Source organism: Folsomia candida, unplaced genomic scaffold (assembly GCF_002217175.1).
Source record: "Folsomia candida strain VU population unplaced genomic scaffold, ASM221717v1 Fcan01_Sc003, whole genome shotgun sequence".
In the NCBI taxonomy this organism is placed as follows: Eukaryota; Metazoa; Arthropoda; class Collembola; order Entomobryomorpha; family Isotomidae; genus Folsomia; species Folsomia candida.
The window spans coordinates 6,988,133-7,013,652 of record NW_019091195.1 but is presented as its reverse complement, the minus strand read 5'-3'; the positions used below and the strand labels follow the sequence as shown (position 1 = coordinate 7,013,652).

Here is a 25,520-nt window from a genome sequence, read left to right as displayed (position 1 = left end):
ATCTTCCCAGCAGCAACTACAATACGTTGTAGTTGCTGAGTCAGTGGGTTCATATTTCGTCATAATAAGGTTTAGTTTAATGTAGTGACGTCTAAATTCATTCGTGGGTCATCAGACCAGATATGCAAGTCATTGACGAGACTTTTAATAAAGTTGTTGCTGGCCCTATTCTTTGGTTTAGTGTTTGATTGTCCTTTGACTTACGAAGACCCACGAAGTGACTAAATTATTATTTTTTTTACTAAGTGTCAAGAAATTTCACAAATTTTTGACGGTGACGGTGAGCAAGACACAAGATGGAACTTCCACATTTAGGAACACACTGCAGCGAAGACAACTGCCGACGACTTGGTATGGTTGTTCAAATTTAGATTGTAATTTAGTATTACATAGCAGCATTCTATTATATTTCTCATATTATTAGACTTCTTACCTGTAAAATGTGACGGATGTTCAAAAGTATTTTGGTAAGTTACGCAAATTACTTTATATCAATTGATTGCAAATAAACAATTATTCTAATATTTTTCTTGTATTGTATTAGCGGTGACCACTACTCGTATACTGGACACAATTGTCCTGTCGCTTATAAGAAAAACGTCCAGGTTCCAGTATGTCCTTTATGTAATGCCCCTGTGCCTGGAAACCTTAACGAACTGCCAGACATTAGAGTTAGTCAACATATTGACAACGACTGCAAATCAGATGCAGCTATTGGTAGACGTCAGGTAATTAATTATCTATTAATTTAAAGACCCGTTAACTGTAATTGTAAATATTTATGAGTGAACCTTTTCTGATGCCTTTGGGTTTCTATTTACAGAAAGTGTACACGAATAGATGCACATTTAAAACTTGCAAGAAAAAAGAAATGATTCCAATTTTATGCGATACCTGCAATTTAAATTTTTGCCTAAAACATCGCCATCCTCAAGATCATGAATGTACAAAAAATTGTGGAAAATCTCTAGGAAAAGCTGGACAAGCTGCTTTAGCAAGAACGGCTGCTGCCTCATCATCGTCATCAAGAAATCAACAATCAATTGTCACCCGTGTTTCTAATGCTACATCATCCGCTGCAAACGGTTTAAGTAGAGCTATGGGTTTCCGACCTGCAGCTGTACAAGGAAATTTGGTAATAATTTCTATAAATATATTGTATTTCAATTCGGTTGACTTTCACTATAACTGAAGTGTTTCTTTACTAGTCTGACGAAGAAGCATTTCAACTGGCTTTGCAAGCATCTCTCAATCCCAACGCCACTGTTCTACCTGTTCCCAATCATACCATTACTCAAGAACAGGAAGACTTTTTACTAGCAAAAGCGATTGCAGAAAGTGAAGCCGGAGTTGTTGGTGATGTTTCTGCAACGAATCGAGGGCGCAGAAGTCAACCCAATTGTGAAATAAGCTGAATTGCTGTCCAAACGAGTTACTTTACATAACGATAGAGCTCACAACAATTCGGATAGAACCGAAATTGTTTCATTTGACCACCATTGTTATAATTAAGCCTTTATGCTATTATGCTAGATAATATATATGCGTGCAATACATAATATAGCCTGACACTCTCCAAGAAAGATTATTCACCACCGCACGATATTTTTTACCCATCTGAAATTTATTATTAGGTATACTCTCACCAAATTGTGCATTCCGACCAATCCACTTGGATTCGATCCAATAGTAAATGCTATTGTACAATACATACAAATTTTACAAATAAAATATCTTTGATTATATATGACATTTGTTAATGCTCATTCATTTTATGTGGTCTAATATCCAGGTAAGATACCGCTTTACTCTCGTGTACACAACAGGAGCATTGCCTGCTGCACACTGGTGTTTTCCAAATGAGACGATTCCAATTTGAAAATTTCGAATCGTCGCCTTTCCCTTGGTTTTTGCTGGATAAAATAACGGTGAGCCAGAATCGCCAGCACACGACCCTTTCCCTTTCTCACCTCCAGCACATACCTGCATATTTACATGTTAATGAGCATCATTATCAATCTCATGTAAGTACATGTGGTATGTCTTTTGAGTACACACCTGTAGCTCAGTAACGGTGACGTTGTTGGCCTTGAATGACTTTCCACACTGAACAGTATCGGTTACTGGGACGGACAGGAACTGAAGGTCGGGACTTCCAATCGAATCTGCAGAATTTATAATCATTTAATTGCCCATTTTAAGTTGGGTAAATCCCAAAATTGTATTGTACCAGAATTATACAATTTTCCCCATCCTGCAACAATAGCTTGTACATTACTCCCGGTTTGACCGGGTGTCGTAATTTGCAGGGGTGGTATGTTGAATTCCTTTGTGAAGGGCAAGCAAATAGGACGCACGAATACTAAAAAAAATTAAGGAATCAAGATACTTATGTACAAATTTATAAGCAATATTTCTGTTATCACGAGCGAGCATGAAATCCTTAGCATTTATTTTCTACTATATGTATGTAGGTTGATTACATAGGTCCTGTACATTGGGTTGATTATGATAGTACTGTACTTGTAATAAAATCAAGTATGATAAAGTTAAGAAGACCCAGGAAAAGAAAAGTACAATAAAATTTGCACTGCCTGATCAATGTCAAAGTTATGGTTGGCTTGTTCGAGCTGCAGTACGTAAAACATGCATGAAATCATGAAACCAAACCTTCACCCTTGAACAACTTTTTTAGCGAATTTTCTGCAACTACTATGCTGGATTTTCATTGATATTCACATTCACTTACTTGGAAATACAGGTTGAATATATTTGCTACTGGCAAATATATATTTATTATATACACGTGGTATGTATTTCACAAAGTTATCAACTTGAAAAGGCAGTTTCAAACCAGAGCTTCTTTTTAGAATTTACAAATATGAAATAAAAAGGACGACGGTAATTTAACTGTTTCAGTTGTGCATCATGCGATGGCAGGTTGTTTTACGCAGTACTTTATTGTTGACAGATTTTTATGTCTTAATCAATGGTAAATGGTTCAAGTGCTTAAATTCCTTGTTATTTGAAACGATAAACACTTAATCTACATACTTTAACGCAGCTCAATTCGTGTTCGATACCAGAGTTGGGAGTACAAGAGGAAGTGCGAATGGTAAGGCATAAACGGTGCACAATTTACTTGAGGGTCTGAATTTTTTATTTTTCTTCGTATAGTTACTGCAAGATTGGACTCGCTCGGTGCATTCGGTATTGGAGTGTCAAGGAAGCTTCCTGATACCCATCCTAATTTTTCAAATGAAGAAGACAACGCTGGTTTAGAAGAGGATCCAAATACTTTTCAGTTAAGATTTAGAGTGGAGGGAGGTGGTCAGGGAAATCGTGGGAAAGGAAACGGTAAAGGCAAAGGACCTCCTCCAGGACGGGGAAACGGGAATGGCCGACAAAACGCTGGTGGGAATAAGAATCAAGGGAAGAAGAAAGGTCACAATCCGTGCGGTCCACACGGTCAGTTTTGCTCCCAAGCAAATTATATTGACCAAATTGGTTTGGACTGGAGTACTCGTGTACAAAATGGGACAGGATTTTTTGTTCGGGGGAATGACGGAGGTAGAAGATATGTCCCTATTGGGTTCCAGGAGGTCAGTGTGTATGAGTCTTTCTTTAATAGACGTACAAAATTATCCTCATATTAATTGTGCAAGCTGAAAATATAGTTTAATGCATTTTTAGCCAAACGACAGTTTTGGTAGCTGCAATACTCCGTCTGGAGAGTTTGGCTATTGCAGACACCTTGAGCACTGCATCCTTGAAGAATTTCGAGGAGACTTTTTGAGATTTTTGGAATATACGTGTTCTATTCCATACGGAAACTATGTAGGAGTTTGCTGTCCAGAAGAAATTGATGACCCAATTCCTCGACCTCTCCCTCCCAATACGGGCCGACCTCCGTCTAAAACTACCACTCCATTCCCCTTCACTTTCCCCCCACCACGTGTTTCTCCGAAACCTGTAGCTCACGGTACACGATTGTGTGGATATTCAGAACAAAAGACATCGAGAATAGGTCCATAATTTTAGCATGGGTTTTGTTAAAAATAGAGGGTTGCGGATTTATCAGAATTTTAAGAATTACGGGGGCAGTTGTAACAAATTCTTATTTTTATTTAATGGGATTAATAGTGGGGGGCAGAATTGCGGATCCCAAAGCTTGGACTTGGATGGCAGCACTAATTCGATCAAAACCAGAGTCAGGGTAAGAATTAGTGTACAAACACAGTTCTTTATAAAGTAATTTATGAGACTTTTGTTCTAAACATGACATGTAGTGATATCCGTGTCGGTCAATTTTGTGGTGGTGTACTAGTTTCCGAATTCCATGTATTAACCGCAAGTCACTGTGTCGATCAGTAATGTGGTACTCTTAATATTTCCATCGGGGCAAAATCAATTACAAAAAAATAGTTATTCCGAATTCCTGTGATTTTAGATTCCAAGCTAAGGATATCAAAATCAGACTTGGAGAGTATGACTTTAGTAACACTCGAATTCAATCGAGTCCAGAAGATTTTGAAGTTTTATCAATCACGGTACACGAAGAATTCAACAGGTCTGTGCGCCTTGAAACATGACTCACAAGTCAGAAATTGTTTTGTCATTCCACAAAGTAGTAACAGTAATAGCTTTACGCAGATATTCGTATCAAAATGACATTGCCCTGCTTCGATTAGCTCGGTCTGCTTATTTCAACAATAAGATTCGACCAATATGTTTGCCTCCTCCCTTTGAAGATAAGACGTATGAAAATGAAATTGGAATAGTCACCGGATGGGGAAGTAAGGAAAAAAGTTATTTTTCTCCCTTTACCGTTCTATTCTTGAGAGCTTACGGTCTAAAGGTCTTATCGTAATATAATTATGTAGCCATTTATTACGGGGGTCCAACTTCAAACACTTTGATGGAAGTCTCTGTTCCAATCTGGAAACAAGACGACTGTAAAGCAGCCTACACTCAGCCAATTGAAGTACCTTAAAATATCACCTTAATGGCACAGAATACATACTTTTTCTGTGTAAAATAATAAACCTGTGTTTAGGATACTAATCTCTGTGCCGGAGTAAGATCAGGTTCTAGGGATAGCTGTCAAGGTCAGGGTCGAGTCATGAATTACTGTTAATCTTTCATATTTATCACATTGTTTTGTTAATTTAGGAGACTCGGGTAACAAACTAATTTGTACTGGCGTGTCGTTGACAAAATAGAGTATAAATTCACTCCGTGAATATCATACATAAATTCAGGGGGACCTTTACAACTGCAGAGCAATGACAGATATTGGCGTGTCGTGGGAATCGTTTCGTGGGGTAATATGGTTAATTTAAATATTGCTGTTTTAATTTTATTCTATATGCAATGCGTATTAAAATAGGAATTAGATGCTCAGAACCAGGCTTTCCAGGGGTTTACACACGAGTCCAAAAATACTTAAAGTGGATCGAGTCGCATTTATAATATGACTTGAAATGAAATGGCCAGTTTACTTACATGAAGAAATATTCCGTATGTCTCGATTTAATCTTATGAGAGCAATGTCGTGCTGTGATCCAGTGATTCCTGAATAATCTCGGTGAATTATTATGTCCTCTACTCCATAATCTTCTTCCATTTCACAAATTGTGCTGTCGCCATATTCAATGCACTCCTTCTCTACGTCATCATGAGTATCTCCTACTCGAATTTTTGTTCTAGATTAAATCAAACTGTTTTATAATGACTTTCAGACACGTATAAAAATAAATGGTTCATACAGTTTAACGTTGTCTTTAAAGCAGTGCGCAGCCCCCAGGACATAACGTTCGTTTATAATTGATCCACCACACACAAATTCCTCCGTGTCTTCGTCATCCCCTTAAAAATGGAAAATGTTTGAATGTCTTAAACAACGTACGAGTTTTTAATTGTCACATAATTATATTACTTTTAACGGCAAGGCGTGCCATCCACGGAAAATCCCCCGCCCCAGCATCCTCTCCACCCACAATCCTGTCAGAATTTCCACTTTGTCCGCAGACTGAATTCTCTGGATGTGGCAAAAGGTTGAAATTCGGATGAGATCCAAAATCCTCATGAGATATGTCAACCAATTCATCTTCGGGACAGCAAACCTATTGCAGAATCATATGTCACGGTCAGTACAAACGCTGTTTTTAAGTGTTGTATATTTCATAATTAATAACCCAGGACAGCTCAAACGAATCTCCTTGTTCCGGTTCGTCACAAAACGTTTGTTGCAGCTCTGCAAATTTTCTCTCTCGGAGAAGTTTCAGCAATGGGTGGCAGTTCTTTAACTTCTTTTCGAAACTGATGCATATTCCTCGGCGGTTGTTGAATGTGGAGTTGCAGTATTTTACAATCTCTTCAGTTGATGGGACATCTACCGTAAAATATATTATTTCTGTTACTATTTCTAATTTAGTGCACGAAAAATCTGAATAACACGGGTTACTATACGTTCTCTCTTTGTATTCATTACCTGCAGATGCTAGAAATTGAATGGCCGACCACATAAGAAGAGTGCACAGTGTAAGGTATTTTGCATGTGGCGTCATATTCAATATTTACTAATTTATTTTTAAAATCACAAACTGATTTAATAATGTCTTCAACATACTGAAACGTACTGCATTAGATTGTGTGCTAAATGATACCACACAAAAACAACATGTTCCTCTTGGCTAATGGTGTATTAATCGGTCACAATGCGTGAGAAAAAGTTACATTTCGTTCTTTCTTGGAAAGACGTCATTCGACAATATGCGATGCGATATACGTGCACATCATTTATGAAGCAATTTAGATAATTACGGGAGCATTAGGTTCAACCCGTTCAACCAACATGGATAAAAAACCTACAACTGACAATATTTATGCCGGTGTATTTAAAACACTATAAATTTATATCATTTATTGTCTTCTGTATTTTTATATCTGACAAAAATACATAGTTATGAAATAGTGCATACAGATCAGATCAAAAAACCACGAGACATACATCATGAGACGCTAAAAACGAGACCATGCAAGATGAACAGTTGAGCTGCTGATTGGAGTAAACAAGAAAGAAAGCAAGTGACAGCGAAACATGCAAACCGGCGAATCTATTCAGTTTCCTTCTTCATTTATTGTGCCTTCTTTTCATAAAATTAATTTGCCTAAACGTGGAGGCATAAGTTACAGGTGAGACTTAAATAATAATATCCTATAGGTAGTTTCCTTCCATAACTTGGTTAACTTACATAAGTTAAAAAAATCTACACATCATAATAAATTTAGACTAAAATTGGACCAATTATTGAATTTGGCTGCATATTATTGTTCTTCTGACAAGAGATGAACAGCAATAATCGAGATATTGTTGATTTATAAAATCAATATTATCGGCACTTTTTACTTTTCGTGTCTCGTCGACATCTACTCGATACAGTTTGCTATCATCGACACACTTTTTTGCTGTAAATATTTAATGAGTCTCAATCTACTCAACCTTTTGAAATGTATGTATCGATCCATTGTCCCACATATTGGTACAAAACAAAATTTGTCATGCGTTTAATACTGGTGAAGGAGAATTTCACTGCCAGCTTTCACCTAGCACCTAGTTGACATTTGGGTGCTAAAACTGGGAGTTTCGCTCAATTCAGCTTTTTTGTTTCAATAGGAAGATTTTTATTGGAGTGAGACGAGTCTTTAGGAAATTAGGGTGTCTATAAAAACAGAATTATGGCGTCAGAATTGAGCACCATCGTGTGCTGTGCGGCCCTGGCCATAGTTCTGAGATGGGGTGTGTCCACGTTCCCGTACTCTGGACAGGGCAAGCCACCCCGCTACGGTGACTTTGAAGCACATCGACACTGGATGGAAATTACCACCAATATTCCCATGAGGTAACTCCTTCAAGAAAAATAGTAGAATGAGGGACAAGAACTCAACAAGACTTTGTTATGATTTATTTCAGTCGGTGGTACTACAACTCAAGCCTTAATGATCTCGACTACTGGGGAATAGATTACCCCCCATTGTCCGCATGGCACAGTTACGGTTTGGGACGCGCCTTCAAAATAATTCTCCCAGAAGCTGTCAAAATAAAAACAAGTCGGGGGTACGAGAGTTCACTGCTAACTTTCTTGATGAGAATGAGCGTCTCCTTAAGTGATCTACTCGTCCCAGCCTTGATCTTGTTTCATGTCATGTTCTTCAACCCTGAAAAGAAGTTGGCCCCGTGGGTTTGCAGTGAGTATAATTTTTATCCTATTCAGAACTTTAATTATATACAAATCATAATATCATTCAGCTTGAGAAACAATTGTTTTTCCGTCATTTTTTAGTAATGTGCTCGCTGGCTGCTCCACCCTTCATAATGGTGGACTATGGGCATTTTCAATACAACTGCGTTTCACTGGGGCTCACTGTCTTGGCAATTGTGACACTTCTTTCGAATCAGTTTTCATTATCTGCAATCTTGTTCACTCTGGCCATTCATCATAAGCAAATGTCCCTCTATCACTCGCTGACCTTCTTTGCGTACATGGTAGGAACTCTGGTTATGAAGAGGATTGATGTACTTACTACATTTCGAGTTGGGACAGTAATTATGTCCACCGTGGGGCTGATGTGGCTGCCATTTGGAGACTATTGGACTTTTGTACTAAAGAGAATTTTCCCCTTGAAACGTGGAGTGTTTGAAGATAAGGTGGGCACATTTTGGTACGTCTTCGACCGTTTTGTACCAGTAAAGGGCGTTTACCCGGATCAAATTGTGGCAGAATTTTGTGGAATCAGTACAATCGTTTTGTTAATTCCTGCTACATTAAATCTTTTCATGAAAGCCTCAACAGTAGAGGTACGTAAGAGTATTTCTATCTAAATCTAGTAGTTTACATACTTAATACTAGTAAGCCCATGCTGTTTCAGTTAAATCATTTTTTTATAATTTCCTTCCAGAAAGGTCAACAAGTGACAGTGTTGCGCAAGACATTCTTGCTTCACTTGTTCAACAGCTCGATCGTCTGTTTCTTGTTTTCATACCATGTTCATGAGAAGACAATTATGTTGCCTGGTTTGGCTGCGGTACTACTTTTGCCTTTCTACCCATTCGCCTCAGCCTGGTTTGTGGTAGTGTCATCACTATCTTTATATCCCCTCTTTCTGGAAGAAGGTTCTCATGCTGCTCTACTTCTGACTACTGCCTTCTTCATATTGGTTGCTCAACAAGGAAAAATCTTTGACTCGTCAAAATCAGCTTTGTTAAAGTAAGTCCAAGGAGGAATTTCCGTTCTTACAACAATTCCCATGCAACGTGTACAGATCTTCTGACGATAACTTGTAGCGAGCGAATATATCTATATTATTGCGTGTATATCTAGGTTGGCGTTCATCGGTTCGATTGGGGGATACATTGCTTTAATACTTGGACTCCATTTCGTCACACCTCCTCAGAATCTGCCTCATCTATTCCAAGCCGGAATTGCCATTTACTCATTCCTTCATTTCTCACTGTTTGCCTTGTACTGCCACTACTTGCAATTTAGTCTGAAATATTCTACAGATGAACAGAAACCAACAAGAAAATCAGTAGGTTCTGGATCTGCAAAGAAAAAACTATAATAGTGTTAAAAATATTCACAAGTGCAATCACTAATTATTTTTGTAAGCAATTTTATTATTAATATTTATTAAAATATTAATTTATTGACCAAAGCAAATAAAATAGTCTGTTTCAATTAAAGTGACCTTGGCCTGGATGCACAAGCTTTACATTTTCACCAATAAATACATGCATACGTATGCATATGTACATATCCTGAGTTTACTGACTCTTTTTAACCTATTTGATATTAGAGATATTCAAGCTGGATAAAATTAGTTGCAAAAAACTCATTTTCATTTTGGGTGTTCTATTTATGCATATAGGAACCCCACACACAATTCAAAATGGAGGTAAAAGCATTTGCACCCGGAAAAGTGATCTTACATGGTAAGCCTTATCTTAATGGTTATCTTTGATGGTAAGTTCGAAAGAGTTCTCATTATCACGTCCCTTCTCATTGTTAACAGGAGAGCATTCAGTTGTCTATGGGACCAAAGCTATAGCCGTCAGCGTTGGGCTTAATACAAATGTTATAATCCATCCAATCAATGATATGGTCAAATTAAATTTTAACGAAGTTGGTATTGACGCTGGTAAGTATATTAAATAATTGACCAGTAATTAATTTTCTATACTATCGTGTCATTTATGAACTACGTCGACATATGTACATGCTTATATCAAAATAATGGAAAAATGCTTTAAGTTGATTCAGTAATTCACGAAAACTTGACAAATATGAACAGAAAGAAGGACAAAGTGGTCATAACGTCTCATACGAATGAAACTGAATACAACATCTTTTTTTAGAAATATAATAAAAAAAACGTCGGTTTAGTGGCGTGGGTCTTATTTGTTCTGTAGATAATAACTTTTGAGTGGAACAAAAAAATAAATATACTTTGTTCAGTTCATTTGAGGAATGCAACTATATTCAAAATTGATCTGAATTATATTTAAAATGCATTCTTGATGAAATTTCAGCATTCAGTATAAAGGAACTTGATGATTTGCGAAGTCTATTGAAAACAAAAGCTGACTTTTCGTAAGAAAATATTCAAACCTTTATTTTAAATAATAATCACAATCCGTTGTGCATGCATAAAATTATGTGTGTAATGGATTTTTTTGATAATGAAAATATTATCCTCTTTGTAGCTTCGACACAATGAATGGCAATAATCCAATTGTACTTGACCCAGAAATGGTTAAATCTTTGGAGGAATTTGTAGCAAAACGTGCTTTGATTCACTGCAAGGAAGAATTGTTGACAGCAAGTAAATCCGCTTTCGAAGCTGTCATGTTTCTCTACCTTGTAATGTTCGAAAAATCTGTCCCTCTCGAAATTCTTGTGACGACAGAACTTCCAGTGGGAGCTGGGCTCGGGTAAGTTTCGAATTCTAATAATAGTCAAAACTATTTACATATTTATGTAAGTATATATGTATGTATGCGTAGTTCTTCGGCTTCATTTGGAGTAGCCTTGGCTGGTGCCCTCTTGATCTCTTCGGGGAGAATGAAAAAGGACGCCATTGATCGAGATATGGTATGCATAGAGAGAATTCAAACAAACTTGAAACAAGTGAATTTATTGTAATTATATTAGTTCTAACCTTGGCTTATTTTTCTTAGTGAGGCAAATACCTAACAACGAAAAAATTTACTAAGTATGCATTTACCCCACCCAAAAAAAGTGACATAAGTCGATTTCTCGGCCATTTCTCAACCGATTTTGATGAAATTTTGCACAGATCATTGTTACAGGATTTAGAAACGATGTACTAGTTGACTTGGCGAATTTTTGATTTTTACCCGAGTTATGGGCGAAATAGAGCAAAAATTTGCACTCGGAGTCACCTTTCCATCCATTGTTCCATTTCAGAGCATCACATTGTCCTAAATTATTGGAAAAAGTTACGCTGATTCCTTCTAATCATTTTAAGACCAAGTTGACCGAAATCGGTTAAGAAATCACGACGCTATTCAATTTTGAAAATTAAAAATTTAGTAAAATTACTGTGGATGCAAGTATAATGCGGTGCAATAATGTCGTTGACAACCGACTTACAAGTTTTAAATAAACAAGGTCCCAAAAAATGGGAAATCTTAGTGAGGCAGTGCAATCTCAACTCAGAAATAAAATTAGATTGCAGAATTTTTGCATCACCGCTCTGAATATCATTTTCACTGGATGCACTAAATTTTGCTTATAAGAATGAATTCTCCAATCTTAATTTGCGAATTTAATGCGTTTTTACTAGTGAAAAAGAAATGTGCTAAATTAACTGAGATCAAATATAATGGACCATTATGTTTTAGAAATACACACCCTACTATTAATGGGGTGTATTTCTGAGAGCGGTGATTCAAAAATTCTGCAATTTAATTTTATTTCTGAGTTGAGATTGCACTGCCTCACTAAGATTTCCCATTTTTTGGGACCTTGTTTATATACTTAGGTAAATCGGTGGGCATTTACAAGTGAATGCTTTGTACATGGAAATCCCAGTGGAATTGATAATAGCGTGGGGACGTTTGGAGGTGCAGTCATGTTTCAAAAGGGTCAATCGTTAGTTCATTTAAGCTGCACAGGAATTCGAGTTCTTCTCGTAAATACTCAAGTTTCTAGATCCACTAAAGAGTTGGTGGGCAGAGTGAGTACAATTTTATGCATTCAAATCAGATATTTTAATACTGAGCATGAATTGCCAAAATAATTTTCATTTTATTTTTCCAGGTTGCTGCATTGCAGGAAACAAATTCCACTCGCCACGAAGAAATAATGAAAGAAATTAATGGGATTGTAGAGTCAGTAATTGAACAATTAAGCAGTTCTGGACAAACTACGCCCCAAAATGTCTCAAGAAATCAAGAGCTTCTGAAAGAGGTCGAGTGAAGGAAATGATATTGGTGAATAGAGTGAGATTGATTTGGATATTATTCTTAAAGATACGGGCTATATATATAGCCCGTATCTTTAAGAATGGCGACGCCATTGATGGGGTTCGGTTACAAGTTTGCCGCATGAGTTCAACTTCGAAGTATTTCTAACATCAATCTCTCTATTCTCTACCCATATTATTTGTATCTCTATTATAAACGCAAGGATAAATTGTTAATTAGTATTATGGAATGTACTGATATTTAAACAAGCTGTCTTTTTTCAGCTAACTGTATCCCACCCCAAAATTGACTTAATCGTCGACATTGCCAAAAACCATAAATTCAGCGCTAAACTAACTGGGGCTGGCGGTGGAGGATGCGTATTTGTTTTACTCCCACCTGACACCAAAAATGAAGCCGTGGAAGCCTTAAAAACTTCGCTTATTTCCAATAATTTATCTCAGTTTTGGGATATTACTTTGGGGGGAGATGGATTTGGAGTGGTGCAATAAAGTCTAGTAAATATATTTTGTAATAATAGTATGACTCTGACCAATAAATCAATTTAATTGTGGGAATAAAAAAGACCCATAGTCAACTGCATTCTTTTTACCACTGTAAATGTACCCTGTGAAAGGGTTGCTAAGAACGAATTTATAGTCAAGAGTTATTTCGAGGGCAATTTTGTCAAAGATTTATAAATTCTTATCCAATTAGTTTTCATTCTCTTGAATCCAAATAATACGGATTGGTGAAGTCATACGCTGCCCCTAGTGAGAATGGTCATCAAAGAATTGTACGTCGTCTAAATAGTTCAATTATATTTCATTTCATTTTCAATTCAACGAGATGTCTTAATTGTCACATTCTTATAGCCGTATTGTTCTGCCTATGACCGTTGATGAGGTAATCAGCCAGATGAATTAAATTATTTCTAGCACAGTGAGAATCACAACATGATCCGATAAATTTATTGCAGTATCAAATTGGTCAATTGTGGTCCGTTGGCGAGTCCAGTAGAAATGAAACGGGGGGCGGGGATGGAGTGCAGATGCTAAAAAATCAACCTTTTGCAGATACTCCATTACTGGGAGATAGGTTTTCTAGTGGCCAGTATACCAAAAAGAAGTACTTTTTCCGAAATAAAGTGAACGGTTTTATAAGAACCGTTGCTCCCAAGAGTGCTTTAATACTAGACGAAGAAGCCTGGAACGCTTACCCGTACTGCAAAACCGTCGTTACTGTGAGTCAATTTGGCTGCAAATTTCAGTTGAATTCTCTTTTTGGATATGTAAGGGTCTTAATTTACCTGTTGTACTTGTGGTTTTAATACAATAGAACGAATACCTCGGCGACAGCTTCCTCCTAACTGTCCACACGCATCATTTGCCTGGAAAACCTGACCAAGAAAATGTTCATGAATTGCCCCCCAATTTGTTAAAGGAAAGGGAAGTCATTATTATCGACATTGCTGGGAGTATCCCAAGCCAGGATTACTCAGAATCAGAAGATCCTTCCAAGTTCCAATCTCGCAAAACTAAGCGAGGACCCTTAACGCCTGGGTGGATGGACAAAGTAAGCATTGCAAGCCTAGCATTAGCCAATAACATATTTAAAGCATATTTAAGTATTGCGTGTCATGAAGCAATTTACGATCATTTGTTGTAGACAGAGCCAATAATGACAGCGTACAAATTGGTCAATTTTCACTTTAAAAAATTTGGATTTCAAAGCCTGGTAGAAGGCAAAGTCATGAGTTACGAAGAACGCTTATTCGCAAAATTTCACAGGCAAGTACACATATAAAAATAAATAAAGATATGTACACCCACTCCTGTCCTAAATATTCGTAATCTTTTGTATTATTATGTATGTTTAAAATTAAACACTTCATTTCTTTCTCATAAATGCGTTTCACAGGCAAGTATTTGTTTGGATTGATCGGTGGTATGGACTCACTTTGGACGATATTCGTCGCTTTGAGGAATCGATTCAGGCAGAACTGGAAAAAGTAAGCTTCACCCAATTCCATGCCATGGTCATATTTAGTTGGGCAGCATTGTCTACATAATTAATTGGTTTATATAATTCCAGACACGAGGACAAGGGGCAGTCCGGGGTCACACGATTCGGGACTAAGGGAGATAATAATAAAACAACGTTCTATTTATATGCCACCCAAATTCCAATATTCTCAGATGATTTACTAATAAATAAAATTTTATATTCTTTCACAAGATAATAATTCCGAAGGAATGTTTATATAAAATATGCATAGAAGAATAGCAAATAACCAAATGAACGGAATTGCAAGAGTTAAAAATAATACAATACTTTTCTTTTACATTTTATGAATGTGTTTGGTTGAATAAAATTTTGTAGTACACATATTACTTAAATTGTAGAGTTGAATAATAGGTGATTGGAATTGCTTGCAGTATTATAGTTTAAATAGGGAAGTACGTATTGTTTCCTAAAAAAAAGTTGTCATAGGGTTTTGTCATATTTAGTTGCGCTTCCGTGAACGGATATGGATTTACCTGTGTATTTACCTTCTACCAAACCCCTCGTTGGGTAGCTGGATTAAATAATGAAATATTTAATTTGCAAACCCGAGCTATTGACTTTTTCAGAGTGAGCCAGCATTAATCCAGTTTTCACATTGCCAATTCGATTTTGGGTTTCAGTTTGGATTTCAACCTCAGAAAGCACACAAAGGGGACAACTTCAACTGTGCCCGTCCAATTCGCAGCAGTAAGAAATGTTGGTTAAAGAATAGTAAGCCAAATTCATACCAAATTTCATGATTTCTTTGATCACTTTAATTTACAAATCCATTTTTTTGTGTTTAACATAGTAGGATTATTCTACCTCTAACAGTCGAGGAGGTATGTCTGTCCACTCACTAGAGATAAATCTAAATAAATAATTTGTAAGAATGTCACATTTTGTAGTACCAGATTGGTCAGCTCTACTCGATAGCTCAGGCCAGTCGGAATGAAACAGGAGGAGGGGACGGGATCCAGGTGATAACAAACGAGTCCTTTGAAAACCAACCACTTCTCGGACACCAGTTTCCTTCAGGACAGTATACCAAGAAAAAATATTACCTTGCCAAGTTAGTGTAATTATTACGTTATAAATAAATATAAATAGATGCCATGGACTATGATTAATAAATGTTTTACTCATAATATGGTAGTAAAGTAGGTGGTTTGGTTAAAACTCTGTTACCAAAATCTGCCCTCGTCTTGGAGGTAACTATGATTCATTAATGGCGTCTACGTAATTATATGGATAAAGATGATAAAGAACTTAATAAAATATATAAAATTAGGAAAACGCCTGGAACGCATATCCATATTGCCGCACCATATTGACGGTAATACACATATTTATAAAATTATAAAATTGTATGTTAATTTCGTGAGCACATCCTCATCTCTGATCTGGTCCATCTTGTTAGAACGAGTACATGGGCTCAGATTTTGGGATCTCGATCGAGACATATCATTTACCTGGAAAAGGTGAACATGAAAATGTTCATCAGCTAACAAATGAGAAACTAGCTCAAAGGGAAGTTGTCATTATTGACATTGCCGGGGAGTTACTAGTAAATTTGATTGATTTAGTTCATAAATAATTTAAAGCATTTATCTATGACCTTGCATAACCCAATTACTTAATAAGGACCCTGCGGATTACGATAAGGACGAAGATCCTAGATTGCACAAATCACTAAAGTGCGATAGGGGCCCCCTGACCCCAGGATGGATCAATACGGTAAAATCATTATCATAATCCGAAAAAAAACATTCTTGCTTCGAGTCTCGAGTCGAATTTATTACGCTAGGTTAAGCCCGTAATGACCTGTTATAAACTAGTCACCTGCCATTTCAATTGGTTCGGATTACAAACCAGAGTCGAGAAATTGATTCAAAAATATGAGATGCGACTATTCACAAAGTTCCATAGGCAGGTCTATTGTTGGCTGGTATGAGTTAACGTTTAATTTAACGGAAGAAAAAGCATGGCTGATCATTTGAATGCACAATTAACAGGACAACTGGTACGAGCTAACACTGGAAGATATTCGCAATATCGAACTTCAAGTACAAGAGGAATTGGAGAATGTGAGTACAAAAAAACTATTATTTTTATTTATTTACCAACCAATAAGCCCTTCTCTTTTAATGTTTCAACCTTCTATTCTCAGCAACGTATACACGGAGCTCTACGAGGTATTTGCAACAATATAAGCATAATTTATGACGTCCCCAATGTTTTCATAATCATTTTGTAATCCCCAGGCGCTAGAGTATCAGAATAAGCCAATCATTTAACTCATTAATTATTGCTCATCGGTGTTCATGTAGTTTACCAATTACAGTACTTGAATAAACTTTCAGAAAAAGTGTCAATAAATCACAATAATCAAAGCCAGTAATAATTTTATTCCGAAAGACATATTTATGTAAATAAGTGTATCTCTTTACGAGATTCTCGTAGCGAGTTTAGACTAGCATGAGCTACTCAAAATCAGTCACAAAAATGTCTCATGGACAATCACATACTTATGTGTACATACATATGTCATGATAGTCAAGCCTCGACTCTGTACCATGCAAAAAAATTCTTAAATTAGGATTAGTATTGAGAAATATATGAATTTGATAAGCTGATTTTTTTTATGTAGAGATTCCAATCTACAATTATGTACGATAGATAGGTGATAGGATAGATATTTCTGTTTCGCAGAAAAAAAAACAATTGAGTAAGCAAATAAACTTTGACCCTCAAATACAAATAGTTTATGGGACACGTCCCGTCCATGCAACGTGAGAAAGCTGATAAACAGAGATGGCAAACAACTCCGTTAAATCTCCAACAATCTATCAGCTCATTCGTGCAGCTTAAATCTCATCTTTTTCTACAGCGTAAGTAATAAAATCAGAAAAATCAAGGATGTCACTATTTTTTGTACGCATTTATTTTCTTAGATAAGACTTTTGTTTCGAGTTCTTGGGATTATGACCATTTACAGTTTATTTCAGCACATTCGTTCCACAGGGTCATGCCGTATTATATACATTGCAGTTGTCTACTTATCATTGTTACATATGTCAAATTCAATGCCATACATATACTAAACTCCAGTCAAATCTTCAGTAATTGGACACATATTCTTTCTTGTCTCAATTCGTGAAACTGAGATTTCACTCTTTGACTCAAATTATTTTCTTGGTTCCGACTTTAATATGTACTCGAGACGTGAATTTCGTGCTGAATCTGCCGAGTAGTAAATCGCTGATCATATTTAGTTGAAAGAGGAGCTTTTGGTTATCAACTTAGATTATCCTAAGTGTATACGTACCATTCTAGATGACAGCTAATTGTTTATTGCTTCAAGTCGTCTTTGTATGCATTAGCATAAAGTTTTATATTTCTCAAAGTTCATAAATAATAACGACACTTTTCTATGCCCATGACTTTGGTTGTTTCATTGGATGCTCAAGATAATGATTTCTTCTTCGTCTCATTTTTTTCACGGAGGCTCGCGACATTTCCTCGCATCAAAAGACTCGTAGTTTTCACTCGGATTTAGAGTCGTCATCTTATTCACAATTAAAATGTCCCAATCAAATTGTTACTGCTTAATTACGTGTGGGATTTTGTTAGCATTATTTTTGTACAAGTTTATTAACGCAAAATTGCAAATCGTACGCCGTTTAGTTAATTTGAGAAATTATTTTGCCAATGTGTTGGATAATTCTAAAAAGGTCGTTGCTCATCAAGAATCCTGGAAATTTGTCCAGCGCTTGAACGCCTATTCTCAGAGGATGCAGTCCTGGTATGAAGATACCACAAGTGATGATGATACCGATCAAAACACCGACAGTGACTTGGAAAGCGACATTATTGATAATATTCCTACGGGAGAAAAATTGTGTTCATGTGCAAAGCAGGGCAGCAGTAAAAGAAGAATGCGAACGATTGGATTACAAACTGAAGATACTTCAAGTTTGGTTCTTGTGAATAATGAGGCTACGAAATGTTATCAAAACTCTTGGAGATGGAATACTCGCTCCCCTGCCGTCAAAGAACAACTTTGTGATTTGTCTGCAATTCGAAGAATTCAACAGCAACAGGTAGCGATGCTTCTTCAACAAAATCGTTACTTTGGGGAGAAAGAGATGCATGCACCCTTGATTATTTGTACTGAAGCCAATTCCTACAACATTTCTGGATATCTGCTCAATCTGAAGCGAAGGGTTTGCAAGTTTTATGTTTTCGAGGTGCGGCACTTGCCCTGGAAGCTGGAAACGTCCAGCGGAGATTGGGATAATACTGAGATTAAGATGAAGAATGCAATATTTTCACTTTTACTGTGGGATCAAGAAATTCTCATGATGAAAAAATTTTCAGCCTTTGCTAACTCTTGGGCTATAAATCATTCTGACTGCAACTTTGGGAAAATTGCGATTGGTTTTTTAGAGCATTTTACCTCTTGTGAAAACATTATCAGAGTCAACAGCAATGCTCAGGTTTCCAGACATCGTGACACTGAAGTCTTTGCAAAATTGATCCAGCCTGCTCGAGAACTCATGTGTTTCAACTTGTCAAGGTTCCGTCAATACATTCAAAATGTATATGGTATATTGGACTTTGAAGGAAGCCACTCATTTGTGGTACGAAATTGCATATGACTTCCATTTCTGTACACATACTGTTTTTCATAAATTATAAGTATCCGTTTGATTTCAGGACAATTTCCAACAAAATGCAAAAGGTGATGGCTACTTTGCAAAGACATTTAGATTCGACTACTTTCTCACTAAAGTAAAGCAAACTTCATGAAATAGTTATTGCAAATAAATAAAATCTTTGCTAATCACAATAATCTCTTCTATTCAGGTGAACCAGAACGTAGCAAAATGGCGCAAAGGATGCAAAAAGTGTGACCTCAAATTTGCCAACAACGTAAACTTCAAGACAGACCTAGGATCGGAATCCAGTGAATCTGATCTAGACATCATGCCATATCCCTTGACAGATAATTCATGGTAGTATTTTTTTCAGCGACTTCAATAACAGATATAGTGTTAAGCAGCATTACAGATAATGCGAAGTTTTATTTTTATTTTGAGCATTATTCAGCAATTATTAGAACTTACTAGTTTAGTTGAACACACTTTTTCTTTCGTTCGTAGTTGAGATTTCCTCCAGACGCAGTTTTTACATCGCTGTAACCATTAAGGTGAACTGGTTTTCCTGCAAGCATCCCCACAGAGATGTAGGTGGGAGGGCAGCGGAAAATTATCAAATGTCCACCACTCGTTCTGCGGATGTCGAAAATTTCGAACATTCTGTTGCTCCAAAAGTAATAACTCCCCTGCTGTAAAAATTAAACTCAAAATTAGCTTCATTTTTGATTTGAAGTTTACATAAAAAATACAGGGTCAAGTGTTCCTGTAAAAGCAGCTTGAATTTCATCCGGCGTTCCAATAATAACCGTGTTCACAGGTTTTCTATTCAATGGATGCTTTCTCCGTCGGTTGACTGCATTTGCTGCAGATCTATGCAGAGGTTCACGTTGGGTTAGCCATTCCTCCCACTGTGACCTTCTCCAACTCCGATATCCAGCATCAGGTCCTAAATAGATGCACGTTTAGGGGAATTAGTCAAACTGGAATTTTAACTTGTTCCCACCTGCCACCCACCCACTATTCTATTAACGTTTATTCGCATAGCAAATGCTAAGCTATAAACTATTGTTAGTTTATTTACCGTAATTTGGGTCCAAGCTGTGAGCCAGCAAAAATGGGTCCCTTAGAACAATTTCTCTTGAGTCTTGCTGCAAATTTAGTAAAACCCGTAATACGATGCCTATGAAAATAATTCCTAAAATTACGTTCCTGGCGGTGGAGCCAATTCTATTTGTCGGTTGCATTTTAGTTTATTTCTACATACGTTGGTTAATTTCATATCATAATTTCGAAATGAATTGCATTTGAAATGAATCGCATTATTTATTTCTATTGTAGTTATGGACTGCACATAAAGCATGTGATAGATTTTCGGAGAAGTTTGACCCCTACCCCCTGGTGTGACCTATATGCCGCATGTTATAATTAACATGGGATGGTAGGGTGCCTTAACCCTTAACTCCCTCAAATCGATCACATGCTTTTTCCAGTCACTTATGGCGCTGTCGCTTCTGTTCTTAAACGTCCCTTGATTTCCACGATCAACTATTAACTATTAAGGTATTTATAAAGAGCCCTTATTTTATTTTTAATAATGTGTTTGTGTTTAATAAACTTCAATAGATTCTCATGAGTTATTTCATAATTTTGCTTTCCACAAGGTTTTCAATGAAATGTGCATCTAAGGAAAAGTTCATAAGCATTGTATATATATAGCTCTGTAAAAATAATTGTAGCACTAATTTCTCCTCTTTTTACGATTTTAATTTAATTTATTTAATTGTGGGCTCGATTGAGCAATTCAAATATAAAAAGTCTACATTAAAAATCTACATTAAAAATAAATTAAATAGTATCAGTTGTAATGGCAAATTTTTCTTTGACTAGTTGCATGTCACTCATAATCATACGACATTTTAAACCATAATGTTCACCAATAAGCACTTCCGTTATGTCATTTTTATAAAAACATAAAGCTTCGTCGTACAAGACATAAATAAACTCTGCTTCAGCCAAAATTTCATCTGCATCTTCCACCGTGTTATTCTTCACAATATCATCCAGTCTTTCAAATCTTGCACGAGCCAAGCGATTTAAAAGCCGACCTACAAAACACCATAGCTGTTATTATTCTAATTTGTAGTTTTTATGAAGTTTCTTGGTCTTCCAAATTGACATTGTCACATATGTACATACCTCGTTCCAAAGAAAATCCTGGAGCAGTGAGATTTTTTACTTTCAATAAATGCTCGCACATTGAAATGTGTACATCTCTCTCTTCCAGAGTTACTTCATCATTTTCGTAAAGCGTCTGCATTCTTTGTTGACAAACGGCATCCTCAGCTTCAGTTATCAACCAGTGATTTAAGTGGACAGTGCCTTGAGCTTCTTTAATAAAATTTTCCATATCCGTTACGGTTTCACACTGTTCCAGCTTCGTCATTAATTCTTGAATGGTATTGTTAATGTCATCCCAGAAATATTTCTTGTGACAAATATTGCACTGCCATTCAGAATCGATGACAAGAGGGTGTAGTGGCAAAACGCTTCCGTTTCTGCACTTTCTACAAATCAGGGCCGATGTAAAAGAATTTAATTCCGTCGGATCTTCACAGCGCTCGCATTTACATATAAATTCCCCATCATCTTGGATCAATTCCTGTCGTTTGCTTGTTCCAAACGCATTATAAATATAACTATAAGGAACAGTTAATACATCCCCCTTCTGAACGTCAACGGTGGTGCGAACTTGAATTTTGTGGTCTGGGAACATTGACACGCCCCACCAACAGTTAGGTAAACAGGAATGAGCCAACATACTACTTTGTAAGAATACGTATCCAGTAAACCTGTAATTTCCAAGTCAAATTAACTCAAGCGCGTATCTCATCTGCCTACATTGCCATAATAAATTTTAAGAAACGATAAATGTCAAACAAACTAACCATGGTCCGTGACCATTGCGTCGACCCTTCATAGAAAAATTATTAACATTTAAGATGCCTAAAATTCTTTTCCAGTCCTCCTCTAGTCCAATATCTTCAACGCCGAAAGTGTTTCTTAACTTTCCCAAGTCTTGAAACAAATCAGTCTTATTTCCAAGCTCCGTTACGCACTGGAGATTTGTAATCTTGGCCCACAGCTCAGGATCATTTTCTTTGATAAGTACTCCACGTAGAATTTCAACTACTTTGTACACAATATATGTTGGATATTCACATTCTGATGGTGGGTACTTGATATGTCTCTCGGAGAATATCTTGCATTCATTCTGTGCATGCAGCTCGTGCTATTAACATATTAGTGGAAATATAAGCTTTCTCTTTCATAAAAAACAAAATTCCTCCCTTAATACGACATGTTGATTAATTAATTAACCTGCTCACACTCTGGAGAACATATTGGCCAAGCGCATTTTGAACATCGATATGAAGATTTTCCCTGTGATTCCATTAGGACGCAACAACTGAGGCAAATTGGTGACCCATCCGGTAGACCTCGAGGGGCGCATAACGTTGGATCCTCTTGGATAACTAGAGTGCCAGCTTTTAGTCTTCTCGCTGCGACAAAATGTCTACCAAATTTTTGGTTGGTTTTCAACTTGAAAGGGCAGCAGTCGTTCTTGTGGGTGGGCCAGTCCTCCCTCTGATGCTGGGCCGAACAATATTTCACTTGACACGCGGAACAAGATTTATTTGCTGGAGCATTACACAAATTGCATGCATCTTTTCCAGACCTCTGAAATATCGTCATATTAAATTAGTTTAATTCAGACTAATAAGTTCTAAATTTTACTCGATTATCGGTGAAAGTTTACCGTTAAAACTTCGTGCTGCTGCCATTGGTTGTCGTCGGTACATTGTTCTGCTGCGTTATTGTCCATCACATAACTATCAATCTAAATCTACTGCATTGTATAAATTATAATTAAATTGGATATTTTAGCAGTACGAAACTATAACAATTTTGGCACTCTGGAGAAAGTGTAAGTGAAGTTGAGAAGGAGGGAAGGAAATATCCCACAACTTTCTGCAGGCTTTCTGCTCAATGGCAATCGGCCTCTGGCTCTGCATCTCTCGCCAAGACTTTCACCAGTCTCACCTTTGCACCCTGCTTTTGTTTCTGCTTGAAATGGTAAATTAATTCTCAAATCAACACAATTTTTTTTAACAAAGAAAACGCCTTTACTTTATTATACGTCTTATATAACAGGATATAGCAACATAGACAACAATTATGCGTATGCAATTTCTTTAAATATTTGATATGATATGTACACAAGTGGAATGTATGCGAAGTGGGAAAACCTCGAGGAATAATCAAAAATTTTTCCCTTTTGTATAAGCAATACTTAATAAATATGTCGTTAATTTGTAAATGTAATAAAGCTGTATGTAAAAATGTATTACCAAATCCACTAAAATCTAAAATTATTGTTCTGTTAAAACTAGAATAAGTAGTTATTTAGGATTAGTTGGGTATAAGAGTACTATGGGTTGTGTGAAGAGAGATACATGCAAACCTTATAATTTATAGAGAGATTTACTTTTTTATCCTAACATCGGTATCAAGGGCAGTAAAAGTGAATTTGTGATTGTGAAAGTTAGACAGATCCGGTGTTGGACATTCCCCCACCAAAACCACGACTGCTCGGACCGCTCCTTCCGGTGGGATGCATGGGCAATCCCAAAGCACCGTCTCCCTCGATTGACCTCTCCTTGGCTTCCTGACCCTCCTTGTACAAAATCAAAGCTGCAACTCCGTGCACCAAGAGGGAAAAAATTGCAAAGGCGTATGCCCAAGACGGGTAATTGTACTGGGGGTACTGTAGCCAATCCCTTCGGTCGTATTGACCTCCAAAAATAGAAATGGAAAGAAGAATGCAGGCGGCTGAAAAGAAAAAAGTACATTAATGAAGCAAAAATTTAGCTATCCAAAATCTTGTAATGAAAATGATGTCTTTCACTGACCACAAATAGCATTCCCGATGCAGGAACCCATCGTTAGGATCCATTCATAATCCAGCACAATTTGTAAAGGCCATCTTGTCACCAGGAGGGCTAAAATCAGTTGAGTGCCCAGAGATACGATAAGAGCCAACGTCATGAATGCTTGGACGGCCATCAGCCAGCCGGGCAGAAGCCATTCTCGGATGATCAAGAATTCGTAAGAAAACACCCAGTGACACCCGTTGAACAAGTAGTCAAATTGATAATTGGGATGCCGATACCCGTCGAAACAAAACTCCCATAAGCCCATTTTCTTGAATGGGCTGAAAGTGTATTCCCATGATACCAACCAATATGGACTGTATGGAAAAGCATAATTTCTTATCTAATTCGCAACATGATATTCTCTAACAATTTTTACGGAATACTGTGACATTTACCTTGCAAACGCTGTTAACAAAACTACTCCTGCCAAAAACGTGAGAGCTCCTCCATAAACCAAGCTGCCTGTTTTCCAAAAAAAAATAGACGGGATCATGTTTGATTCAGTGCATGTATACTGTAATATCCTATTTATTTATGTACTTACTGGAGGCCTTGGGTATTTGAATCTCACACTTTTCATTGTGGCTACGATATGACGACATTTTATTCAGGCACTTAGAAATTTAGACTCGAGAAACTTTTGTACTCTTCACATCATTTTATTTTTTAGCAATTTTTTTTACAACCAGTGCGGCACACCTATTTTATGTTGCTTTTGTTTGGAAAAATGCTTACATCGGATTGGTAATACACCAGTAAAATACCATTGTTTTGTAATATGAAGTCGGCTTTACGTATATGTACACTTACCCCTTTCAGCACCAACTTGTATTACTTTGGGCAGGTGGTTTTATGCAATATGCTATACCAGTAACGCTATTAGTAAACTCCTACTAGCAATGGAAATTCGACCCACCAACTCCAATGGTTGCTACAATACATACAACACATTTCTTTAAGCAACGCTTTAGCTTGTCGACAACGACTGGTTGTTGAAGAGAAATTCGTCCAGTAAAAAACACGAAGGATGGCAGTTCAGGTGTTTTGACCATTTTACGGCAGGTGTCTTCTATTCAATATCAGTGAGTCAAGGAATACTGTACATGGTTCAGAAAAGAAACGGTATTACATGAGCTATTATGCGAAAGAATTCATATGAATTTATGTGAGATTACAACATGACTCACATTGTATCAGATTACTCATCATTATTATTGAATTTATTTGCAATGACAATTTAGCAATTATAGAGGAATTCTGATACCGCTGAAACATTATCCAAACCTTCACTCGACATTACTCTTATGCACATGCATATTTTCTTAAGAT

The 25,520-nt window shown here is 36.8% G+C and overlaps 8 protein-coding genes across 13 annotated transcripts; 5 read left to right on the top strand and 3 right to left on the bottom strand.

Annotated features, from left to right (window-relative positions):
* The first annotated feature begins 25 nt into the window (after nucleotides 1-25).
* Nucleotides 26-1,745, top strand: LOC110847942 (AN1-type zinc finger protein 2A). Its single transcript, XM_022094993.2, has 5 exons — nucleotides 26-351; nucleotides 425-467; nucleotides 545-728; nucleotides 824-1,135; nucleotides 1,209-1,745. Exons 1-5 carry the CDS (start codon nucleotides 297-299, stop codon nucleotides 1,413-1,415), a joined length of 801 nt encoding a protein of 266 aa, XP_021950685.1. The 5' UTR covers nucleotides 26-296; the 3' UTR covers nucleotides 1,416-1,745.
* LOC110847941 (phenoloxidase-activating factor 1) lies at nucleotides 1,604-6,859 on the bottom strand. The gene is made up of 8 exons (XM_022094992.2): nucleotides 6,494-6,859; nucleotides 6,198-6,394; nucleotides 5,939-6,125; nucleotides 5,769-5,868; nucleotides 5,506-5,705; nucleotides 2,231-2,362; nucleotides 2,059-2,165; nucleotides 1,604-1,983 (listed from the first exon to the last, which is right to left on the bottom strand). Exons 1-8 carry the CDS (start codon nucleotides 6,567-6,569, stop codon nucleotides 1,768-1,770), a joined length of 1,215 nt encoding a protein of 404 aa, XP_021950684.1. The 5' UTR covers nucleotides 6,570-6,859; the 3' UTR covers nucleotides 1,604-1,767.
* LOC118434800 (proclotting enzyme-like) lies at nucleotides 2,713-5,775 on the top strand. 2 transcript variants are annotated; one of them, XM_035849081.1, is made up of 14 exons: nucleotides 2,713-2,809; nucleotides 2,920-2,992; nucleotides 3,065-3,115; nucleotides 3,178-3,602; nucleotides 3,694-4,027; nucleotides 4,144-4,216; nucleotides 4,290-4,370; nucleotides 4,451-4,570; nucleotides 4,654-4,796; nucleotides 4,884-4,984; nucleotides 5,057-5,108; nucleotides 5,173-5,181; nucleotides 5,262-5,324; nucleotides 5,390-5,775. In XM_035849081.1, exons 2-14 carry the CDS (start codon nucleotides 2,929-2,931, stop codon nucleotides 5,470-5,472), a joined length of 1,599 nt encoding a protein of 532 aa, XP_035704974.1. In that variant the 5' UTR covers nucleotides 2,713-2,809; nucleotides 2,920-2,928; the 3' UTR covers nucleotides 5,473-5,775. The 2 variants fall into 2 exon arrangements, with proteins under 2 accessions (XP_035704974.1, XP_035704973.1); XM_035849080.1 differs by having other exon boundaries at nucleotides 2,721-2,992.
* A 52-nt stretch (nucleotides 6,860-6,911) lies between the features above and the next one.
* On the top strand, nucleotides 6,912-13,077 carry LOC110847940 (dolichyl pyrophosphate Man9GlcNAc2 alpha-1,3-glucosyltransferase). 4 transcript variants are annotated; one of them, XM_022094990.2, is made up of 9 exons: nucleotides 6,923-7,197; nucleotides 9,931-9,994; nucleotides 10,075-10,200; nucleotides 10,592-10,652; nucleotides 10,766-10,993; nucleotides 11,066-11,153; nucleotides 12,067-12,261; nucleotides 12,345-12,494; nucleotides 12,775-13,077. In XM_022094990.2, the coding sequence occupies exons 2-9, from the start codon at nucleotides 9,952-9,954 to the stop codon at nucleotides 13,000-13,002; spliced, it is 1,119 nt and encodes a 372-aa protein (XP_021950682.1). In that variant the 5' UTR covers nucleotides 6,923-7,197; nucleotides 9,931-9,951; the 3' UTR covers nucleotides 13,003-13,077. The 4 variants fall into 4 exon arrangements, with proteins under 4 accessions (XP_021950681.1, XP_021950682.1, XP_035704975.1 ...); XM_022094991.2 differs by lacking the exon at nucleotides 6,923-7,197 and adding an exon at nucleotides 9,525-9,666; XM_022094989.2 differs by lacking the exons at nucleotides 9,931-9,994; nucleotides 10,075-10,200; nucleotides 10,592-10,652; ... (3 more) ...; nucleotides 12,345-12,494; nucleotides 12,775-13,077 and adding exons at nucleotides 7,679-7,904; nucleotides 7,976-8,250; nucleotides 8,346-8,860; nucleotides 8,962-9,269; nucleotides 9,384-9,745 and having other exon boundaries at nucleotides 6,912-7,197.
* Nucleotides 13,078-14,633: 1,556 nt separating this feature from the next.
* On the top strand, nucleotides 14,634-16,934 carry LOC110847428 (phosphatidylinositol transfer protein beta isoform). Of its 2 annotated transcripts, XM_022094368.2 has the most exons (11): nucleotides 14,634-15,268; nucleotides 15,348-15,378; nucleotides 15,445-15,608; nucleotides 15,693-15,747; nucleotides 15,828-15,872; nucleotides 15,957-16,103; nucleotides 16,181-16,273; nucleotides 16,344-16,484; nucleotides 16,552-16,623; nucleotides 16,707-16,731; nucleotides 16,801-16,934. In XM_022094368.2, exons 1-11 carry the CDS (start codon nucleotides 15,252-15,254, stop codon nucleotides 16,818-16,820), a joined length of 810 nt encoding a protein of 269 aa, XP_021950060.1. In that variant the 5' UTR covers nucleotides 14,634-15,251; the 3' UTR covers nucleotides 16,821-16,934. The 2 variants fall into 2 exon arrangements, with proteins under 2 accessions (XP_021950060.1, XP_035704976.1); XM_035849083.1 differs by having other exon boundaries at nucleotides 16,707-16,934.
* Nucleotides 16,935-18,052: 1,118 nt separating this feature from the next.
* On the top strand, nucleotides 18,053-21,047 carry LOC118434939. Its single transcript, XM_035849685.1, has 3 exons — nucleotides 18,053-19,179; nucleotides 19,256-19,330; nucleotides 19,406-21,047. Exons 1-3 carry the CDS (start codon nucleotides 18,121-18,123, stop codon nucleotides 19,556-19,558), a joined length of 1,287 nt encoding a protein of 428 aa, XP_035705578.1. The 5' UTR covers nucleotides 18,053-18,120; the 3' UTR covers nucleotides 19,559-21,047.
* On the bottom strand, nucleotides 20,949-23,246 carry LOC110846694 (SET domain-containing protein SmydA-8). The gene is made up of 5 exons (XM_022093519.2): nucleotides 23,015-23,246; nucleotides 22,576-22,935; nucleotides 22,143-22,486; nucleotides 21,394-22,046; nucleotides 20,949-21,302 (listed from the first exon to the last, which is right to left on the bottom strand). Exons 1-5 carry the CDS (start codon nucleotides 23,078-23,080, stop codon nucleotides 21,043-21,045), a joined length of 1,683 nt encoding a protein of 560 aa, XP_021949211.1. The 5' UTR covers nucleotides 23,081-23,246; the 3' UTR covers nucleotides 20,949-21,042.
* A 111-nt stretch (nucleotides 23,247-23,357) lies between these two features.
* LOC110846463 lies at nucleotides 23,358-25,236 on the bottom strand. Its single transcript, XM_022093228.2, has 4 exons — nucleotides 24,736-25,236; nucleotides 24,587-24,653; nucleotides 24,168-24,505; nucleotides 23,358-24,087 (listed from the first exon to the last, which is right to left on the bottom strand). The coding sequence occupies exons 1-4, from the start codon at nucleotides 24,791-24,793 to the stop codon at nucleotides 23,801-23,803; spliced, it is 750 nt and encodes a 249-aa protein (XP_021948920.1). The 5' UTR covers nucleotides 24,794-25,236; the 3' UTR covers nucleotides 23,358-23,800.
* Between the last annotated feature and the right edge of the window lie 284 nt (nucleotides 25,237-25,520).

Coding starts and splice junctions, on each gene's coding strand:
- LOC110847942 (XM_022094993.2), top strand. CDS start 297: ATGGAACTTCCACATTTAGGAACACACTGCAGCGAAGACAACTGCCGA. Junction 352..424: donor AGACAACTGCCGACGACTTG/GTATGGTTGTTC, acceptor TCATATTATTAG/ACTTCTTACCTGTAAAATGT. Junction 468..544: donor GGATGTTCAAAAGTATTTTG/GTAAGTTACGCA, acceptor GTATTGTATTAG/CGGTGACCACTACTCGTATA.
- LOC118434800 (XM_035849081.1), top strand. CDS start 2,929: ATGCGATGGCAGGTTGTTTTACGCAGTACTTTATTGTTGACAGATTTT. Junction 3,116..3,177: donor TACAAGAGGAAGTGCGAATG/GTAAGGCATAAA, acceptor TTCTTCGTATAG/TTACTGCAAGATTGGACTCG. Junction 5,325..5,389: donor CGTGGGAATCGTTTCGTGGG/GTAATATGGTTA, acceptor GTATTAAAATAG/GAATTAGATGCTCAGAACCA.
- LOC110847941 (XM_022094992.2), bottom strand. CDS start 6,569: ATGACGCCACATGCAAAATACCTTACACTGTGCACTCTTCTTATGTGG. Junction 6,126..6,197: donor ATTCGTTTGAGCTGTCCTGG/GTTATTAATTAT, acceptor ATTCTGCAATAG/GTTTGCTGTCCCGAAGATGA. Junction 5,869..5,938: donor GGCACGCCTTGCCGTTAAAA/GTAATATAATTA, acceptor TCCATTTTTAAG/GGGATGACGAAGACACGGAG.
- LOC110847940 (XM_022094989.2), top strand. CDS start 7,741: ATGGCGTCAGAATTGAGCACCATCGTGTGCTGTGCGGCCCTGGCCATA. Junction 8,251..8,345: donor GTTGGCCCCGTGGGTTTGCA/GTGAGTATAATT, acceptor GTCATTTTTTAG/TAATGTGCTCGCTGGCTGCT. Junction 9,270..9,383: donor TCAAAATCAGCTTTGTTAAA/GTAAGTCCAAGG, acceptor GTGTATATCTAG/GTTGGCGTTCATCGGTTCGA.
- LOC110847428 (XM_035849083.1), top strand. Junction 15,609..15,692: donor AAAAAATATTACCTTGCCAA/GTTAGTGTAATT, acceptor ATAATATGGTAG/TAAAGTAGGTGGTTTGGTTA. Junction 15,748..15,827: donor AATCTGCCCTCGTCTTGGAG/GTAACTATGATT, acceptor ATATAAAATTAG/GAAAACGCCTGGAACGCATA.
- LOC118434939 (XM_035849685.1), top strand. CDS start 18,121: ATGTCCCAATCAAATTGTTACTGCTTAATTACGTGTGGGATTTTGTTA. Junction 19,180..19,255: donor AAGGAAGCCACTCATTTGTG/GTACGAAATTGC, acceptor GTTTGATTTCAG/GACAATTTCCAACAAAATGC. Junction 19,331..19,405: donor TCGACTACTTTCTCACTAAA/GTAAAGCAAACT, acceptor TCTTCTATTCAG/GTGAACCAGAACGTAGCAAA.
- LOC110846694 (XM_022093519.2), bottom strand. CDS start 23,080: ATGGACAATAACGCAGCAGAACAATGTACCGACGACAACCAATGGCAG. Junction 22,487..22,575: donor GTTCTCCAGAGTGTGAGCAG/GTTAATTAATTA, acceptor ATATGTTAATAG/CACGAGCTGCATGCACAGAA. Junction 22,047..22,142: donor CGCAATGGTCACGGACCATG/GTTAGTTTGTTT, acceptor TGGAAATTACAG/GTTTACTGGATACGTATTCT.
- LOC110846463 (XM_022093228.2), bottom strand. CDS start 24,793: ATGTCGTCATATCGTAGCCACAATGAAAAGTGTGAGATTCAAATACCC. Junction 24,506..24,586: donor TTGTTAACAGCGTTTGCAAG/GTAAATGTCACA, acceptor TTTTCCATACAG/TCCATATTGGTTGGTATCAT. Junction 24,088..24,167: donor CATCGGGAATGCTATTTGTG/GTCAGTGAAAGA, acceptor TTTTCTTTTCAG/CCGCCTGCATTCTTCTTTCC.